At 43.1% G+C, this 15,435-nt stretch overlaps 1 protein-coding gene across 2 annotated transcripts; it reads left to right on the plus strand.

Annotated features, from left to right (window-relative positions):
• Window positions 1–3,698: 3,698 nt before the first annotated feature.
• Window positions 3,699–14,891, plus strand: LOC129101394 (calphotin-like). Of its 2 annotated transcripts, none has more exons than XM_054611197.1 (12): window positions 3,699–3,847; window positions 5,975–6,586; window positions 10,615–10,662; window positions 11,543–11,587; window positions 11,806–12,111; window positions 12,432–12,464; window positions 12,653–12,718; window positions 13,026–13,118; window positions 13,321–13,410; window positions 13,580–13,696; window positions 13,797–13,878; window positions 14,094–14,891. In XM_054611197.1, the coding sequence occupies exons 1-11, from the start codon at window positions 3,803–3,805 to the stop codon at window positions 13,857–13,859; spliced, it is 1,518 nt and encodes a 505-aa protein (XP_054467172.1). In that variant the 5' UTR covers window positions 3,699–3,802; the 3' UTR covers window positions 13,860–13,878; window positions 14,094–14,891. The 2 variants fall into 2 exon arrangements, with proteins under 2 accessions (XP_054467172.1, XP_054467171.1); XM_054611196.1 differs by having other exon boundaries at window positions 3,702–3,847; window positions 14,033–14,891.
• Window positions 14,892–15,435: the final 544 nt, after the last annotated feature.

Genomic DNA, 15,435 nt, shown 5'->3' on the forward strand with positions numbered 1-15,435 from the left:
TTTAAGTTAATTAGCAGCAACATGTCGCAATACTTAACCCCGTCTGATTGAGTTAACTTGATGACAGTGCTCTCTTTAAAAATTGATCTACTTCGTAAAACATCCCACCAGAACATTCAGTGATGAGTTATTGACTGCTAAACATACAACTTACAATCAAGATTTGAAAGTAACATAAAAGAAAAGCAAGTCATAGCAAAGAATGATAGACATAAATGTTTAGTACCTGAAACTCACACTCCTGAAAGTTCACACTTGAAGCAATTGGAATATCAAAGAGGTTAACTTTAGCTTTTTACATCACAATACAATGGCTGCTCACGGGAAAAAAAGATTCACCAGTTGGACCTGGGCCATTTGCAAGGCAGCACTTTGGGAATCTGCATGTGACTGCAACATTCAGGTTGTAAATCAAGTAGGAAGAGATATGTATAAAATGTAGAATCTGACTGTGTTTAGCTTTGATACAGACTGTCTGTCATTCTTTAACTGAAGTCTCCTCCAACACAAACACATACTACACCAAACAAATAAACCCTAAATCGCTCACATACACACACAAAATGAATTATTCAACCCTGTCCCCTATTTTCATACATACAGCATTGTTAGTTTGTCTGGATCACATGTACAATATACAGGATAAATCCATTGTCACACAAATCCAGAAAGAAATGTCTTGACAAAGATTAAGTACATTTCCATGAAATTTGGTAGAAACATTCACGGATGAATCCTAATGAATCATTTCATCCCCTGACTTTTCATCAAGCGGCCATTATTTCCACTGCTTCTTGTTGCTTTTCTCTCAGGAATAAGACATTTTGTGCTCATGTGGTGGCTTTACAGTAGGTTGTGTATTTTACAAAAACTGAAACAAAAACAGAGGATAAAATAAGTTTATTTCATTACAATGTGGCCCAGTCAGAAAACAGGCAAAACTTTCAAATGGTCCAACACTTTTATTTAACATACCTAAAAAACTAATCAAAAATAGCATGTAGAAGTGCTATGTGAGCACTGAGCTCACAAACTCCAGCTAAGACTGATGAAAGCCCAAACCATATGATTTAGGTGAGATCACAGGTCATCCTTCGACACGACCAGCAGGCCATTTTGTTTCTGCAACCAGTGGTATCCAAAAGGGCCACTGATATCAAACTCTCCATTCTATGTTAACTTTTCATCCACAGTTTTGTTGTTTCGTTTACATGTCTGCTAAAATGGCAATAGGCTTTTTAATCTTGTTATCAACAACCATGATGGGGCTGACTGTAATGATCCCAGTTACACTTCATAATTCAACATTATATCAAGATTTGCTGTCTGGTGACACAGTGATCACAGTGACTATACAGTAGCTGAAAAGGTCACACTGAAGCCTCCCCTTCAGCAGCTGTATTCTGCTGAAGTTCTCCTGAGCTACAGCCACTATAATGGAAAGATCACCGGTTCAACATGGATGAGCTGTGACACGTAGAGACACTGTATGTATGTAATTCATCTGCACTCACAGGAGCACTGTAGGAGCGTAAATCAAGTTGCGAGCCTTCAGGCCATGACTGCCATGTTGTAGAGAGTCAACTCTATTTGCATATCCTCGGCTCAGTCCCCAAAAATGAAATATATGTGAAGTATAGAAACCTGTTGTGTAATTCAATGTACACTTTCAGGACTACATGTGAAAAACAAAGCACAAATCCTTCAGTATGGCTGCTCCCAAGGAGTTGGAGACAATGTGTGCTCACAGCTCATGCAGTGCAGGGGGGGGGGCGTTGGGCGTTAACACATGTAGGCTGCATGCTTTCTTTCTCTTCTATTCCCTGGAGGGAGACACATACAATGAAAGCTTATTCTCGGGGAAACAGGATTTTAATGAATTCAGTAAAGTTGACAGAAGCACGCGTTGTTTTGCATGGAAGAGAAGCTCTTTGTGCGCTTTTTCCTATTGTTTGGTTTCTCTCAAGAAAACATGCTTTAAAATTGATTTGTAGCATGGTTATGTTACAAAACTGACCGTGGAACACTCAAGAGAGGATAACAAGTAGATAACAAACATGTATTTTAGACCACGTGCGTCCGTTTGGTGCCATGTGCTCGAGTCCAAACCTATATTTTTGATCCTGGAGAGGGGGGCGTGGCACTACTCCAACCCACAGACCACACTCTCTCTCTCTGTGTGATGGAGTGACTCTCTCTCTCTCTCTCTCTCTGTGTGATGGAGTGACTCTCTCCCTCTCTCTCTGTGTGATGGAGTGACTCTCTCTCTCTCTGTGTGATGGAGTGACTCTCTCTCTCTCTCTCTCTGTGTGATGGAGTGACTCTCTCTCCCTCTCTGTGTGATGGAGTGACTCTCTCCCTCTCTCTCTGTGTGATGGAGTGACTCTCTCTCTCTCTCTGTGTGATGGAGTGACTCTCTCTCTCTCTCTGTGATGGAGTGACTCTCTCTCTCTCTCTGTGTGATGGAGTGACTCTCTCTCTCTCTGTGATGGAGTGACTCTCTGTGATGGAGTGACTCTCTCTCCCTCTCTCTGTGTGATGGAGTGACTCTCTCTCTCTCTCTCTCTGTGTGATGGAGTGACTCTCTCTCCCTCTCTCTGTGATGGAGTGACTCTCTCTCTCTCTCTCTGTGATGGAGTGACTCTCTCTCTCTCCCTCTCTGTGATGGAGTGACTCTCTCTCTCTCTCTCTGTGATGGAGTGACTCTCTCTCTCTCTCTGTGTGATGGAGTGACTCTCTCTCTCCCTCTCTGTGATGGAGTGACTCTCTCTCTCTCTCTCTGTGATGGAGTGACTCTCTCTCTCTCTCTGTGATGGAGTGACTCTCTCTCTCTCTCTGTGTGATGGAGTGACTCTCTCTCTCTGTGTGATGGAGTGACTCTCTCTCTCTCTCTCTGTGTGATGGAGTGACTCTCTCTCTCTCTCTGTGTGATGGAGTGACTCTCTCTCTCTGTGTGATGGAGTGACTCTCTCTCTGTCTCTCTCTGTGTGTGATGGAGTGACTCTCTCTCCCTCTCTCTCTGTGTGATGGAGTGACTCTCTCTCTCTCTGTCTCTCTCTGTGTGTGATGGAGTGACTCTCTCTCTCTCTCTGTGTGATGGAGTGACTCTCTCTCTCTCTCTGTGTGATGGAGTGACTCTCTCTCTCTCTCTCTCTCTCTCTCTCTGTGTGTGATGGAGTGACTCTCTCTCTCTCTCTCTGTGTGATGGAGTGACTCTCTCTCTCTCTCTCTGTGTGATGGAGTGACTCTATCTCTCTCTCTCTCTGTGATGGAGTGACTCTCTCTCTCTCTCTCTCTCCCTCTCTGTGATGGAGTGACTCTCTCTCTCTCCCTCTCTGTGATGGAGTGACTCTCTCTCTCTCTGTGTCTGTGATGGAGTGACTCTCTCTCTCTCTGTGTGATGGAGTGACTCTCTCTCTCTCTCTGTGTCTGTGATGGAGTGACTCTCTCTCTCTCTCTCTCTGTGATGGAGTGACTCTCTCTCTCTCCCTCTCTGTGATGGAGTGACTCTCTCTCTCTCCCTCTCTGTGATGGAGTGGTTGCATAACATCCAGCCTCGACTCTGATTAAATCATCTCGCTGAGCTGTCTCGCCCGTGCACGTGTGTGCCGTGGGGGTGTGTACGCTTTGGCTCTCCCTCGGTCTCTCCACGCCCCCCTCCTCTCATCCCGGTCCTCCTATAGGTTCTATGCAAAGGTAACAGAGGGACGGGGGCTCTATAAAGATCCACTTTGTCCTCGAGATCTCTCTGCTCTTTCCATTTCTTCAGTCTTTTTGCTTGTTACCAACACCACGCACCACCATGCCCAGCAAGAGAAAGAAGAACAAGCGTCGCATGAGGAGGGTGGTAAGTGGTGGCAGGCGCACCTTCTTCACTAAGTTGTTTTTTAAGCTCATCACAGGTCAAATCTAAATTGTATTGATTGGGAAATGAACTCAAAGCAGTTGGACGCGTTCCTCTCTCGAAAACATGTGGTGTTGATTTAACTCTGCCTCTTTTTTTTTTTTTTTTTTTTTTTTTCTTTCAAAAAACTGTTTTCTCCCGAAAAGATAGCTGATTAGTATTTAAAAACACGTGTTTTGCACCTACAATTAAAATGAAGTGTCCATAGCTCGAAATATCAAGAGTGAAAAAAAGTGCAAGGTTTCTTTTGCACGGTGTTGTTGCGTTTCTTGTGACGCTCTAAACTCCCAAGTTGCGCTCCAACCTTTGTGCGTAAAAGCTCGCCTAGATATTCGCCATCCCTCTCATGGTGCACGACAACGCGGACGCGTCTTGCTTTTGCATTTTAGGTTCGAGAGACAAAGATAGTTTATAAGTCCTGGCCTTAACACTCGTGTGCCACGTGCGTCCTCAACGCTCAGGATGGAATAGAAAATGCTGGGATTGGAAATGGCAGGTTAATATATATATATTTGGGTTTATTCTTTGGGTTATTGTTATTAAACAAAAGTCGTTAACGTGACTATCATATTTAAAAAAAAAAAAAAAAATAAAATAATAATAAGCCCACCTATCTCCCATGCCCCCAGGTACACACTGTACAGTACTTCACATGATGATGATGATGATGATGATGCTACACTGCTATGCACATTTTAAATAATGATAATTCAAAACATGCCGAAGCAGCATGCAAATGGTAAATGCCAAGTCTCTTAACCCCCTCCCCCTCCTCTTGGATTTTATTTTTTATTTTTTTTATATATTTTTTTATTATATACTTCTGCACATACGGTGCCCAAACAGGAGTGCTGTTCTCTATTATTGCTTTTCCAATGAAATGAGTTGTTTGCATCTAATTTACACTTTACTAAATGATCACGTGAGGCCCAGTCCTCAAGACACTGAAGACTTCTAGGTGTGTGTAGTTTTTGGCCTTCCTTCTCAGGAAGGGCCCCCCTTCCTTTTAAACCTCTCTCTGGCCAGTCCCCAATTCTCAGCACCACACAACTGTATTTGGTAGTAAGTAGAGTGGAGGAATGTCTCATTAGTTTTGCCAGAATGGAGTCTGCACAATCTCTGAGTCTGCCAGTGACACTCTGCTCAAAACCCCCTGAAGTCCCTTACAGCTCCAGATAGCACCAATTCCAGAGATATCAGCGCACGGGAAGGGGAAAGGGCAGTAAAGCTGAATTCTCCCCCTCATTAGCCTCTTTGTATGCAGGCATCTTGAGTAGCTGGGCCTCCGAGACAAAGCCTGAACAACACAATTAAAGACCATGATTGGTTTAAAGTTGTAGATCACTTTGTTCATGACTTATGGGGCAAGCTTTTTTTTTGGGGGGGGGGGATAAGGGAGGGGTTGTTTTGACGGTGGCGTGCTGGACGGGCACATACATATGCGCTCTCTGGCTGCCACTCCAACAAAAGCATTTTCAGGGAGTGATTGTAACCTGATTATAATGTGATTAGGCCCACTGTCTGGCCTGTGGGGCACCCATCAGAGCTGCTGACTTGCATGATTTTCATCCCCGCTTCACCAGACCTGTCAGGATGACTCTGATTCAACTAATTAACTCCCTTTATCTAACTAGCTTTTCAAGGGCCTACTCCCATTTACACAACCCCCCTCTCCCTCCAGTGGTGCGGACTCCTAAAATCTCTAAAGCCTACAGGGGTTTTGTCCGGAGCTGAAAAAACATGTTGGCTGGCATGCCTGGTATTCCTGCAGACAGAAGTCTGGCTGAAAACAAAACCAGTATCCAAACACGACGCGGGTCTCTGTAGCATTCAGACTCCTAAACTTCCATTTGCATCAATTTCGTAACCTTTAAGTTCATTTAGTGTGACTTGATTGTCATTATTTAACACTCTTTAACTTGCATTATCAATACTTACTTACCTTAAACTTCTTTAGTAGTACTAAAGAAAATGTTAAATGCATGAAAACCGTTCTCATTGTTATGATGTTAATCATTAACCCCAATGTTAATGTTTTTTTTTATTTATTTATTTTTTCCCCTCTTGCAGCAGGCCCAGAGGAGAGCACTTGAAGAGCAGCATGCAGGAGACCCGCCAGTCAAAGCGAGTCCTGCAATTGCAGTGAGTGCGCCCCCTGCGGTAACAAAAAAAGCTCCGGTGCCGGTAAGGATCCCAGTGCCAGTTCCGATTGTTGTCCCAACTGTGGAGGCCCCCATTGTTAAGCCAGAACCAGTTGTGGAAGAGCCAGTCTGTGTGGCTGTGGAGGAGCCCGTACCTGTGGAAGAGCCTGTCCCAGTACCTGTGGAAGAGCCTGTACCTGTGGAAGAGCCTGTCCCAGTACCTGTGGAAGAGCCTGTACCTGTGGAAGAGCCTGTCCCAGTACCTGTGGAGGAGCCTGTCCCAGTACCTGTGGAGGAGCCAGTCTGTGTGGCTGTGGAAGAGCCCGTCCCAGTACCTGTGGAGGAGCCCGTCCCAGTCGAGGTAGCAGCACCAGAGCTGGAGGCTGAGGTGTTGGAACAGACTCCAGCAGAGGTTGAGGTTGAAGCCCCGGCCCCGGTCATTGAAGAACCACTGGTTGTTGAGACTCCAGCCGTTGAAGTTGAGGCTGCGATTGTGCAGGAGGCTGAACCGATCATTCCTGAACCAGAACCAGTGACTGAGGTAAGAACTGCTTTTTTTCCTTTTCTTTTTAAACACATGCAGACGCTCAACTTTTTATTTTTTTTATTTTTTATCCCATAGTCAGCAAAATCTTTATCTCAAATTTGTGAAGTCGTACAAGTAAAACTGCCAAACTGAAAAAAACAATGAGTAGCCCAATCACCCTCATTACAAAACATCTCAGAAAATCAACATATGAGCTTTTTCAGTATTTATTGAACAGATGTTTTGGCTGTAAATCCCTTTTGGATATTAAAATAAAAACAGCTGTAGGCCCATTATCTTCAGGTTGCCTTCTTTGTTTATTTCCCTACAAATGTCCAGCAACACGAACACTCAGTGCGCATGCGCAACTCCCTTTAGTGTTGGGCAACAAATCGCAGCTCTGTTTGACACCATTGCACATGACAGCACCCATTATATTAAAGGGGGCAATCAACATTCAATATCTAGGTTTTTTTTGTACATTACAATGACTGTAAAATTGTGAATTTTGCATGCTATCTATTATGATCAATATTCATACATTGTGGCTATTTAGATGCTGTTAGCTGATGTAGTATGTGCTTTGGCTTTGTTCTGTGAGAAGGGTGGGGGTGGGGGGCAGGCGATGGAGGGAACAACATGTTCCATTTAGCGAAGAGGTGGAAGGCAGAGCCAGTTCAGCAGTCGTTGTACATTATCACCTACATTAGAACATGCCTGTGTCATGAAGTAGCCTTTATTTGAAATGTGCCTAGGTTTTAAATAGTTTTGGGTGTTGGTTCACTGTAATCTATAGTGGCATTCCCTTCATTTTATTATTGTGCTGCAAGAAACGTGGTCTAAATGTGATCTGCTACACATGATGTAACACATTTTTTCGTTAAATTGTGCTCAATGAAGTTGGTTTGAGATTTAAAGACGATGAAGATGCAAAAGCAGAGGTTTTTTTTTTTTTTTTTTTCTCTAATTATAGAATTCCATGGCGTTTGGCAATTGTAGCCTTTACCCAAACATATCTTTTGCTCTTCACACGCCAATTTCCCTTTTTTTACCCTCAAAATCTATAGAATTACTTTTTGCAAGTTGTGACATTATAGCCACTGTTGTGCCATACAGCCAACATGCAATTTTCTTTGGAACAGAATGTTCTGTTTCAACCAATAATATGAACACACAAGCTACATACTCTACTTGCATGTGCCCAACCTCGGTTTGGGGGGGTGTGTGCATGTGCACTAACTGTGCTCCCAGTAACTGAGCCATGACTGCATATGGTGCACATGCATGTGTTAGCATGTTGGACGCTGCCCAGGTCTAGTGTAAGAGGAGACAGGAGGTGTCATTAGCCGTGTGGCCATTTGCGCCAACTCGGTGTTACTGTTCTCCATTAATACTTGGCTCATCCCATCCACTTGCATGTACATAATGGATAGTTGGCGGGCTTGGATTGTCTGCCTACTCAGCAATAAAAGGCCAATAGAGAGGTTTCTTGTGGATGGACAGCCCATTTTGTATGTAAGCTATGGCAGTATCCAAACACCCCCTCCCCCTCCCCCCGTTGCCCCTCCCTCCCCTCCCACCTCACCACGCGTACCTTCTTTTGCCTCTCGTCTTGCCTCCCCTTCTACTCTGCTCCTTCACTGCCGGCAGGAGTGCCATATTCCGTTCAGATGCTCCCAAACACATATGCACTTTAGCAAAACTGAAAATTGGTGCTTGAGCTTTAATTGCAAACGCATACAGTAGCAGGTTTGATGTACGGTGCAAGTAATGTTTTACTTGCTTTGATTAATTAAGCTTTAAGCTTTTTTTTCCCGATCGTCACTTAATGAAAACTTTGCTCACAGACACCTTGTACACTTAGGGCCCTCAGTACTGCAAGGAAGTGTTCACTCTGTGACACCTTGCTAGGGTTGGTCACCATTAGGACAGTTGATTAGAATCCGAGCGGGCAGAAATGGGTCTTGTGTTCAGCTGGCTTTGGGACCGGAGAGAGCCGGTCCCTCCGCTTCTCGGTGTCATCACGGAGACTCGGGTGAGTTTAAATCCACCACCTGATTTTCAGGCCTTTTGCATTTTTCTGTGGCCGTAGGCGACTGGTGTGCCTACTGCTGAGACTGAACATTTTGTACCCATTGGATCCCTCGGTGCTCCTGCAGCCCTGCCCCCTTCAGCCCCTCACCCCTCTCTCCCTTGTAAATTCACTCTTCCTTCCCTCCCACCACTTGTTCCTCTCTGTCTCCACTTTCAATACTCCCTCCCCTTCTCTTGCCTCCCTCTTTCACTTCTGTCTTCTCCACCCCCCCATGTGGCCTTTGGGCCCTAATTGGCTCGTCTTCACAGCACATGCGCACGCACAGTTTTGCCATTGTTTTGTCATTAGGACTTTGCTAGTAGGAGACAGGAAAGTTGGGTTATTGCACATAATTAAATCTATTGTATTCTGTCTTGTGAGGGGTTGACTTGAGATTAAAGTACAGCATGTTTTTAAAAAAATGATGTGATCTTGTTTTATCACATTTGAGGAAACTGCGGGTGACAAAGATGTTGTGAAGTGATACTGTTCACCTATTCAGACTTAGTTTAAAAACATGATGTTGCCATGTGGCAAAGCATGTTGGACCAACCACCCCTCCTCCCACCGGTGTCCAGCCTTCCTTCACACATGGGGCCCTCCCCACATTTCCTCACACTTTTTTTTTTTTTTTTTTTTTTTTTTTTTTTTTTACACACGAGTTTGTTTTCTGGGGCCCTATAGGGCTTTTTGCTTTGCATGTATTTGACAACTCCTCTTGAACCTAATGAGTATGATTTAACAAAGTGTTTATAAATTTATGTTTTACTATATTTGCAAATAAGTAGAGGTAAGGCCTGGCAAGATTGTGAAATTGTTTCCCTTAACTGTATGCGTGTCTGAAAGCGTACAATTGGTTGGAGAACATAGATCCTTGTATTCCAGGTACACTATGTCCTCTGGGTTTAAAATGGTCAGCATAAAATTTGGCTGTTTCTAGATCTGCTTTGGTTTGAGCTGGATATGTTTCTTAGTAAGATCAGTTTGGTACAAAGTGTTCTGGTACTGGGGCAAACTGAAGGGGGTGTGTTAGCTTTATGTGTGTTTTCCTGTCGAGCAAAGGAAAGCCTATAGTCCTCCCTCCCTCCCTCCTTTACTTCCCCCCCCCCTCCCCCTCCCAGGCTATAGCTGGAGTATATATATTTACTCAACTATGTGCACATTTTTTTTCTCCCCACCCTTTGGCTTTGGTTAAGAAGTTGGTAGAATCCTGGGGAGCAGGATTCCTCAACTCCCAGTAGTGCATAGAAAGAGGTGTAAGTGATAAAGTAACTCAATTTAACAACAAGCCTTTGAATAGTCTTCTGTGATAAAAGGACTTTTTTTTTTTTTTTTTTTTTTTTTTTGGTCAATGGATGACTAGAAGTAGCAGCCAGCATGCACCAGACCTGTCCTACATTCAAGACCGTCTGGTACAAGACGGTGTAAATAATTTACTGTTGGACTTGAAAGATTTGCATTATTCATGTGCTGCTCCCTGTTACTGCCACTATGGCTCAACACACTTGGATGGAGTGGGAGCCGCCAGTGGCCACTTAGGTTACTGCCAACTGTTCCAAACATAATTTGTGGCAAGGCTAAGAAAGTCGCCCTGGCATAGAAAACATGAGTGCCCTCTGTTATCTGGACATGTGTCGAGAAGGAAAAAAAAATAAAATCTATAGAGGTAATGGTGTGTTTTGTAACATAAAAAATATAAAAACTTGTTGTAGTGTAAGAGCAGTGTGGGTTATTTTGCGGAAGGTAGCTTAATAGGGTGACTACATCTTTTTTTTCTGAATCTGAACTGGGTTATAGAATGGGGCGTACAACTTTTCCAGTTTGCAACTGGTTGAAACATTCCTTTAGGACGTATGCCTGTTCCTCCCCCTCTCCTGAACTCAAATTACAGCCGTACTCCACTCTCAGAGAATGCCTCGGGTGTAGCTGACTCGTGAAATAACCAGTTTTGTTTTTTTGTCATTCATAGGTCATTCCCCCAGTTGAGGCCCCAGTAGCAGCCCCTGTTGAGATCGAGGTGAGAACAGACCTGCACACACACACACACCTACCTTCAAGCCTCGAACTTGCTCAGGCAGTTCATCTCTTTGGTTTCAGCCAGAGGGAGATTACACAAGGGTGAATGAGTATGTGGAGCACAACTAAGCATGATGCATTCAAAGTGAGAGCTGCTTTGAATATTGGAACAACTATTTAGCGACAACTTAACGTGTTGCGTAAGGTTGGCTTTCATGAAGTGTGTCCTTTTGGAAACCCAAAGTTTCTTCTTGGTAGCAGCGCACTGCAGAGTTGTATTTGGGCCAATGTTCAGAAGTATTTTTTTTGTCCGTTCAAGCTAAGCATGCAGCCCCTTCCTAAAACATAATGCAGTACATTCATCCAGTACAGAAAACACATCAGCCTTTAACACATTAAGGTAAAGGGGCTTTCATTCGTCTGTCACACCAAAACAGCTGTGCCGGCGTCAACATGCATCAAACCAGAGTAACTCAGAGTTTCCACGTCTGTTTTATAAGTTCTCAGCAGCAGTAACTAAACAGAAGTCAACCCTTTCAATAGTAAATGTGTTTCTATGACTTAATCTTCACACCTCATAAATAACAACCACCCTTCCCCAGGGCTCCTTCTGTTGTATAACGCAGCACATTGATCAGTCACGCTCACCTTGCAGTTAATAGAGCTTTGGGTTGACATAAGCGGTGCAATTGGTGTGAAAGTTGCAATTATGGAACCGCCCCTCAGAAACAGGGTTGATTACTTAACTGTAGGTTCTATTCAGTGCAGAAAACATCCAATGTTAGGTCTGTTAAACAGCCATTGTCTTATTGCTTTTATGTTCTTAACCATCAACCAATGCATCCATTTGCTTAAGTGTGTTTTTATTTCTCGTTCTTCAGATTCAGACAGAGGACGCTATAGTTGAAACCACAGAGGCTGTACAGGTAATACTGACCTTCTTTTTGACAGCAAGGCTTCATATTATAGTTGTATAGACTCTGTGTTGCATGCAATGTCATCATTTTGTCCACATTATATTCTTGCCGAGGGGGAGAAACCTTGTTGATCATTGCTTCATATGAACTAAGTGTTGCCCCATTCGTTCCCCTGTTGCATGTGGCATGGTTTTTCAATGTGTGCCGTGTTGCTTTTGCATGTGCAGACACTTGATGTCTGCGAGCCAGAGGCTGAAGCCATTGAGGTTGCAGTCACAGAAGATATCGCCGTACCAGAGCCCGTAACTGAAGCGATTGAAGAACCAGTGGTTGAAGCACCTACAAGTGACCAAGTTCCTGCTGAAGCCGAACCCATTGCAGAGGAAGTGGTTACAGAATCGGTGGTGGAATCGGTGGTGGAGGTCGTCGCAGAGATACCTGAGGCCGAAGCTGTCGTCTGTCCTGCAGCCCCGGCTGAGGGCGAGGATGACTCTGAAATAGAAGTCCTTGCTGAGCCTGTTGCTATCACAGAGGTGCCACGTTGATAAAGATTACTTTCCTCCTCTCTCTAACTTCTTTCTTCTTATCTGCCAAGAATGATCTAGTTTATACATTTCTATTGTGCGATGGTGTGGTGTTTGAGCAGCATGTGGTTTGCACAGTTGTGGTTTTTGTGAAAGTTTCCCATCGTTCATTTTCTGTTTTGCTGTAAATCTTAACCAAAATATATTTAAAAAAAAAATTCACTAGTTAGGATTTGTAGCAAGTAGAATGGCTACATCTGTTTTCTGCCATGGCTCTTCATTAAGCAAAGACTAATGACCTACTGTTTCCTGCCGTTTCTTTATTAAAGGATGCCCCTGCTGCACCTGTGGAAATGCCAGTGGTGAGTATTTTCTTTTTCCATTATATGGTTTACTCATTAGCTTCCTAAGACTCACTCTTGCTAGAGGCTTTGTTTTTGAGTCTTTTGATTAACTAGTTATTTTATTTTTTTGTATAAATGGTAATCCATAAGTAAAAATGTTGAATATCTGCTGAATATTGACATGGCAGCATCTTTTGTGTTCCCAGGTGCCAGACACCGTCCCTGAGGCTCTGGTAGAAGAGGCTGAAGCCCCCGTAACTGAAGTCAAAGAGGTAAAACCTAAACTCTGAAACTATTAGCTTCTACATATTATGTGACCCTTTTTTGATGACAAATGGTAAAGTCTGATTAGGATCTCTCATATTTAATTTAATACAAATTCAACACCCCTATCTTGTATAGGTGTGTACATCAATACAAATGCACTCTGCTTTAGGCCATTTACAATTCAGTTCAGAGGCTTAGTTGCTATTTCTCCCTGGATGCTTACTAATTTCCTAGTATCCACTTAGTTGATGTCGTGTGTGTTGGTATGTTGAACATCCTAAAATGTCTTGTTCTCTGCCTCTCTTCACCCAGATCATTGCTGACAGCATGGTTGATGACTTTGTTGTCACAGAATCTGTCCCAGCAGTGGATGTCGCCATTGCCGAGTCTGTTGCTGTCCAGCCGGTGAGAACTGCGAACTGTAATTTATCATAAATCACTGCAATTGCCACTTCATTGTCATGATCAGAATAGTTCCAGTTAAAAGAGCAAAGCTAACATGAGCTGTTGCTCCAGATGTTATTGCCATGTTTATTGCATGTTATGAGTTTGTGCAAGTTCCACGCTCAGCTTTTAACAGTCACCTCTCTCTGCTTGCTATATTTAGGAAATTGTCGAAGCCAGTAACGTCGAATTAGAATCTATGGATGTGATGCCCGCTGAACCTGTTGCTGCCCCTGCAGAGGAAATGGTCATTGTGAGTTACTCTATATAGACGGCACTTCTTAGAAATATACACATAACCGTATTAGACAACATATGACACATTTTTTTTTTTTAAGTCTTTGTTACTTCCCTCAATTATTCTGATTATTTTAAGCGTATATGTGACTTTCTAACCACCTCTCTTCCCTTCTTTTTCCCAGGATGCCGCTGCTGTGCAGACATGTTTGGATGCGCTGTCAGAGGCGCCAAAGCCAGAAATCTGTGAATTGGCATGTCAGATGCAGCTCGCTGTGGAGTCAGTGCAGCTCAGCAGCATGGTAAGAGGCAACGCTTAAAAAAAAATCTATTGCTGTAATTATCAACATTTGGATTACAAAGGTCACTAACCTGATTTGTAATGTCTGGTTTGCTCCTCAGGAGATGGCAGTGGAGTCAGCGCTGAATGGACACATCACTCCAGAGGTCTCCATTGAGGGCTAGATCCACAGCACACAACTCGGTAGATATTTTTGTCTTGCAAGTTTCCCACAATATTGACATATATTTTATTTTAAATTCATTTTTCATCTTTCCTTCTGCGAACCTTTTTGTAATGATTCGGTTTAACCATATCCATCAGCCAATAACTAGGCCCATGTCTCCTTTGTCTCCAGATTCCCCTTTGGCCATTTTGGAGGACTCAAAGCTTTACAGCTGATCTTGTTCATTTTTCAGGGCTTACGCATGGAAATCCCAAAAAGACATCCACACTTTGAAGTGCCTTTCTGGCCCCGGTTCCTGTCAAAACACCATAAACCAGATGTCACCATGCCAAAAACCCACTGCATTCAAGGCAGCAGAACAGGCTATTGTCGCAAGTGTGCAGTGATGCTACCCAAAACACTGTGGCTCCGTTTTCAATATGTATTCCTTCCTGACAACGTGTACAGTGAATTTGCATTAAGAGTGGAAGCAGATGTGCTTGAGAGATGGAGATTCCAAAAACAAGAGAACTGGCAGTGCCTGATATTTCTGTTCATCTCTCCAGCATTTGGCTTCAACACCACATACACTCAATGCAGGTTAAAACTGTTGCGTCGATGAATGTGGCTATAGTTGTACTTGGGCCATTGTTCATATGGGTGGGAGGGACTACTTTTTAGGGTTTTCTTTCTTCACATTTCAAAGGCTCTTTTTACCCTCGGAGACACTCCCACAAACCTCTTTATAGTCATTAGACCATTTCTGTCCCCTAGTTCTCCTCTCTGACTGAACTAAGTGCCAACACAAAGATAAGGGTGATGCTAAAAAAACATCCTAAAGGTAGAGTTTTAGGTTTTATGGCCACTGGAAAATAACAGATTAAGGGGTTGAGCTGAGATACTTTTTTTTTTTCTTTTTAATTTTCTTTCACTTTTTTAATTCATTTTGTATAGACAATATAATGTGCTACAGTCTTGTGTTCAAAATCTGTGCTCTGGAGGGGAAATGTTAGTGATCTGGTGAAAAGGATCACTGTCGAACTGATGTTGGTCCAACTTTTGAAATAAAGCTGTAACTCATTGTAATGCACGAGTACTTGTTTTACTTCCTACTTCACGCACACAAAATGTATCAATCTTAGACTCAGGCTTAAGAGAAACTTGTGTCTCTTTTTTTTTTTAAATTATTTTTTTAGGCTTAATTTTCCAGGTCAGTTCTGTACTGGCAATAACTAAATCTGTCGCTTGCTCTAAAATGCTATACTTTGGTTATGCAACAAATGCATTACTGTTTTCATCAAATTATTTAGATCACCAACAGTTGTTGCTGAAGAAGGCAACAAATGATCTGTCTTCTGTTGTAATGGCTGAGCCCCACTGTTGCACAGGTAACATAAGATTTAGGTATATTATTGAAAGCTTGCTTGTTGGGTATGTGTCTTGAAATGTATCACTTAAATAATAATAATTAATAATTAAGCCTTTATTAGTCCCACAATGGGGAAATTATTTCTCTGCATTTAACCCATCCCGGAGGAGCAGTGGGCTGCAATGAAGCGCCCGGGGAGCAACTTGGGGTTAGGTGTCTTGCTCAA

Source organism: Anoplopoma fimbria, chromosome 13, assembly GCF_027596085.1.
Source record: "Anoplopoma fimbria isolate UVic2021 breed Golden Eagle Sablefish chromosome 13, Afim_UVic_2022, whole genome shotgun sequence".
Classification (NCBI taxonomy): domain Eukaryota; kingdom Metazoa; phylum Chordata; class Actinopteri; order Perciformes; family Anoplopomatidae; genus Anoplopoma; species Anoplopoma fimbria.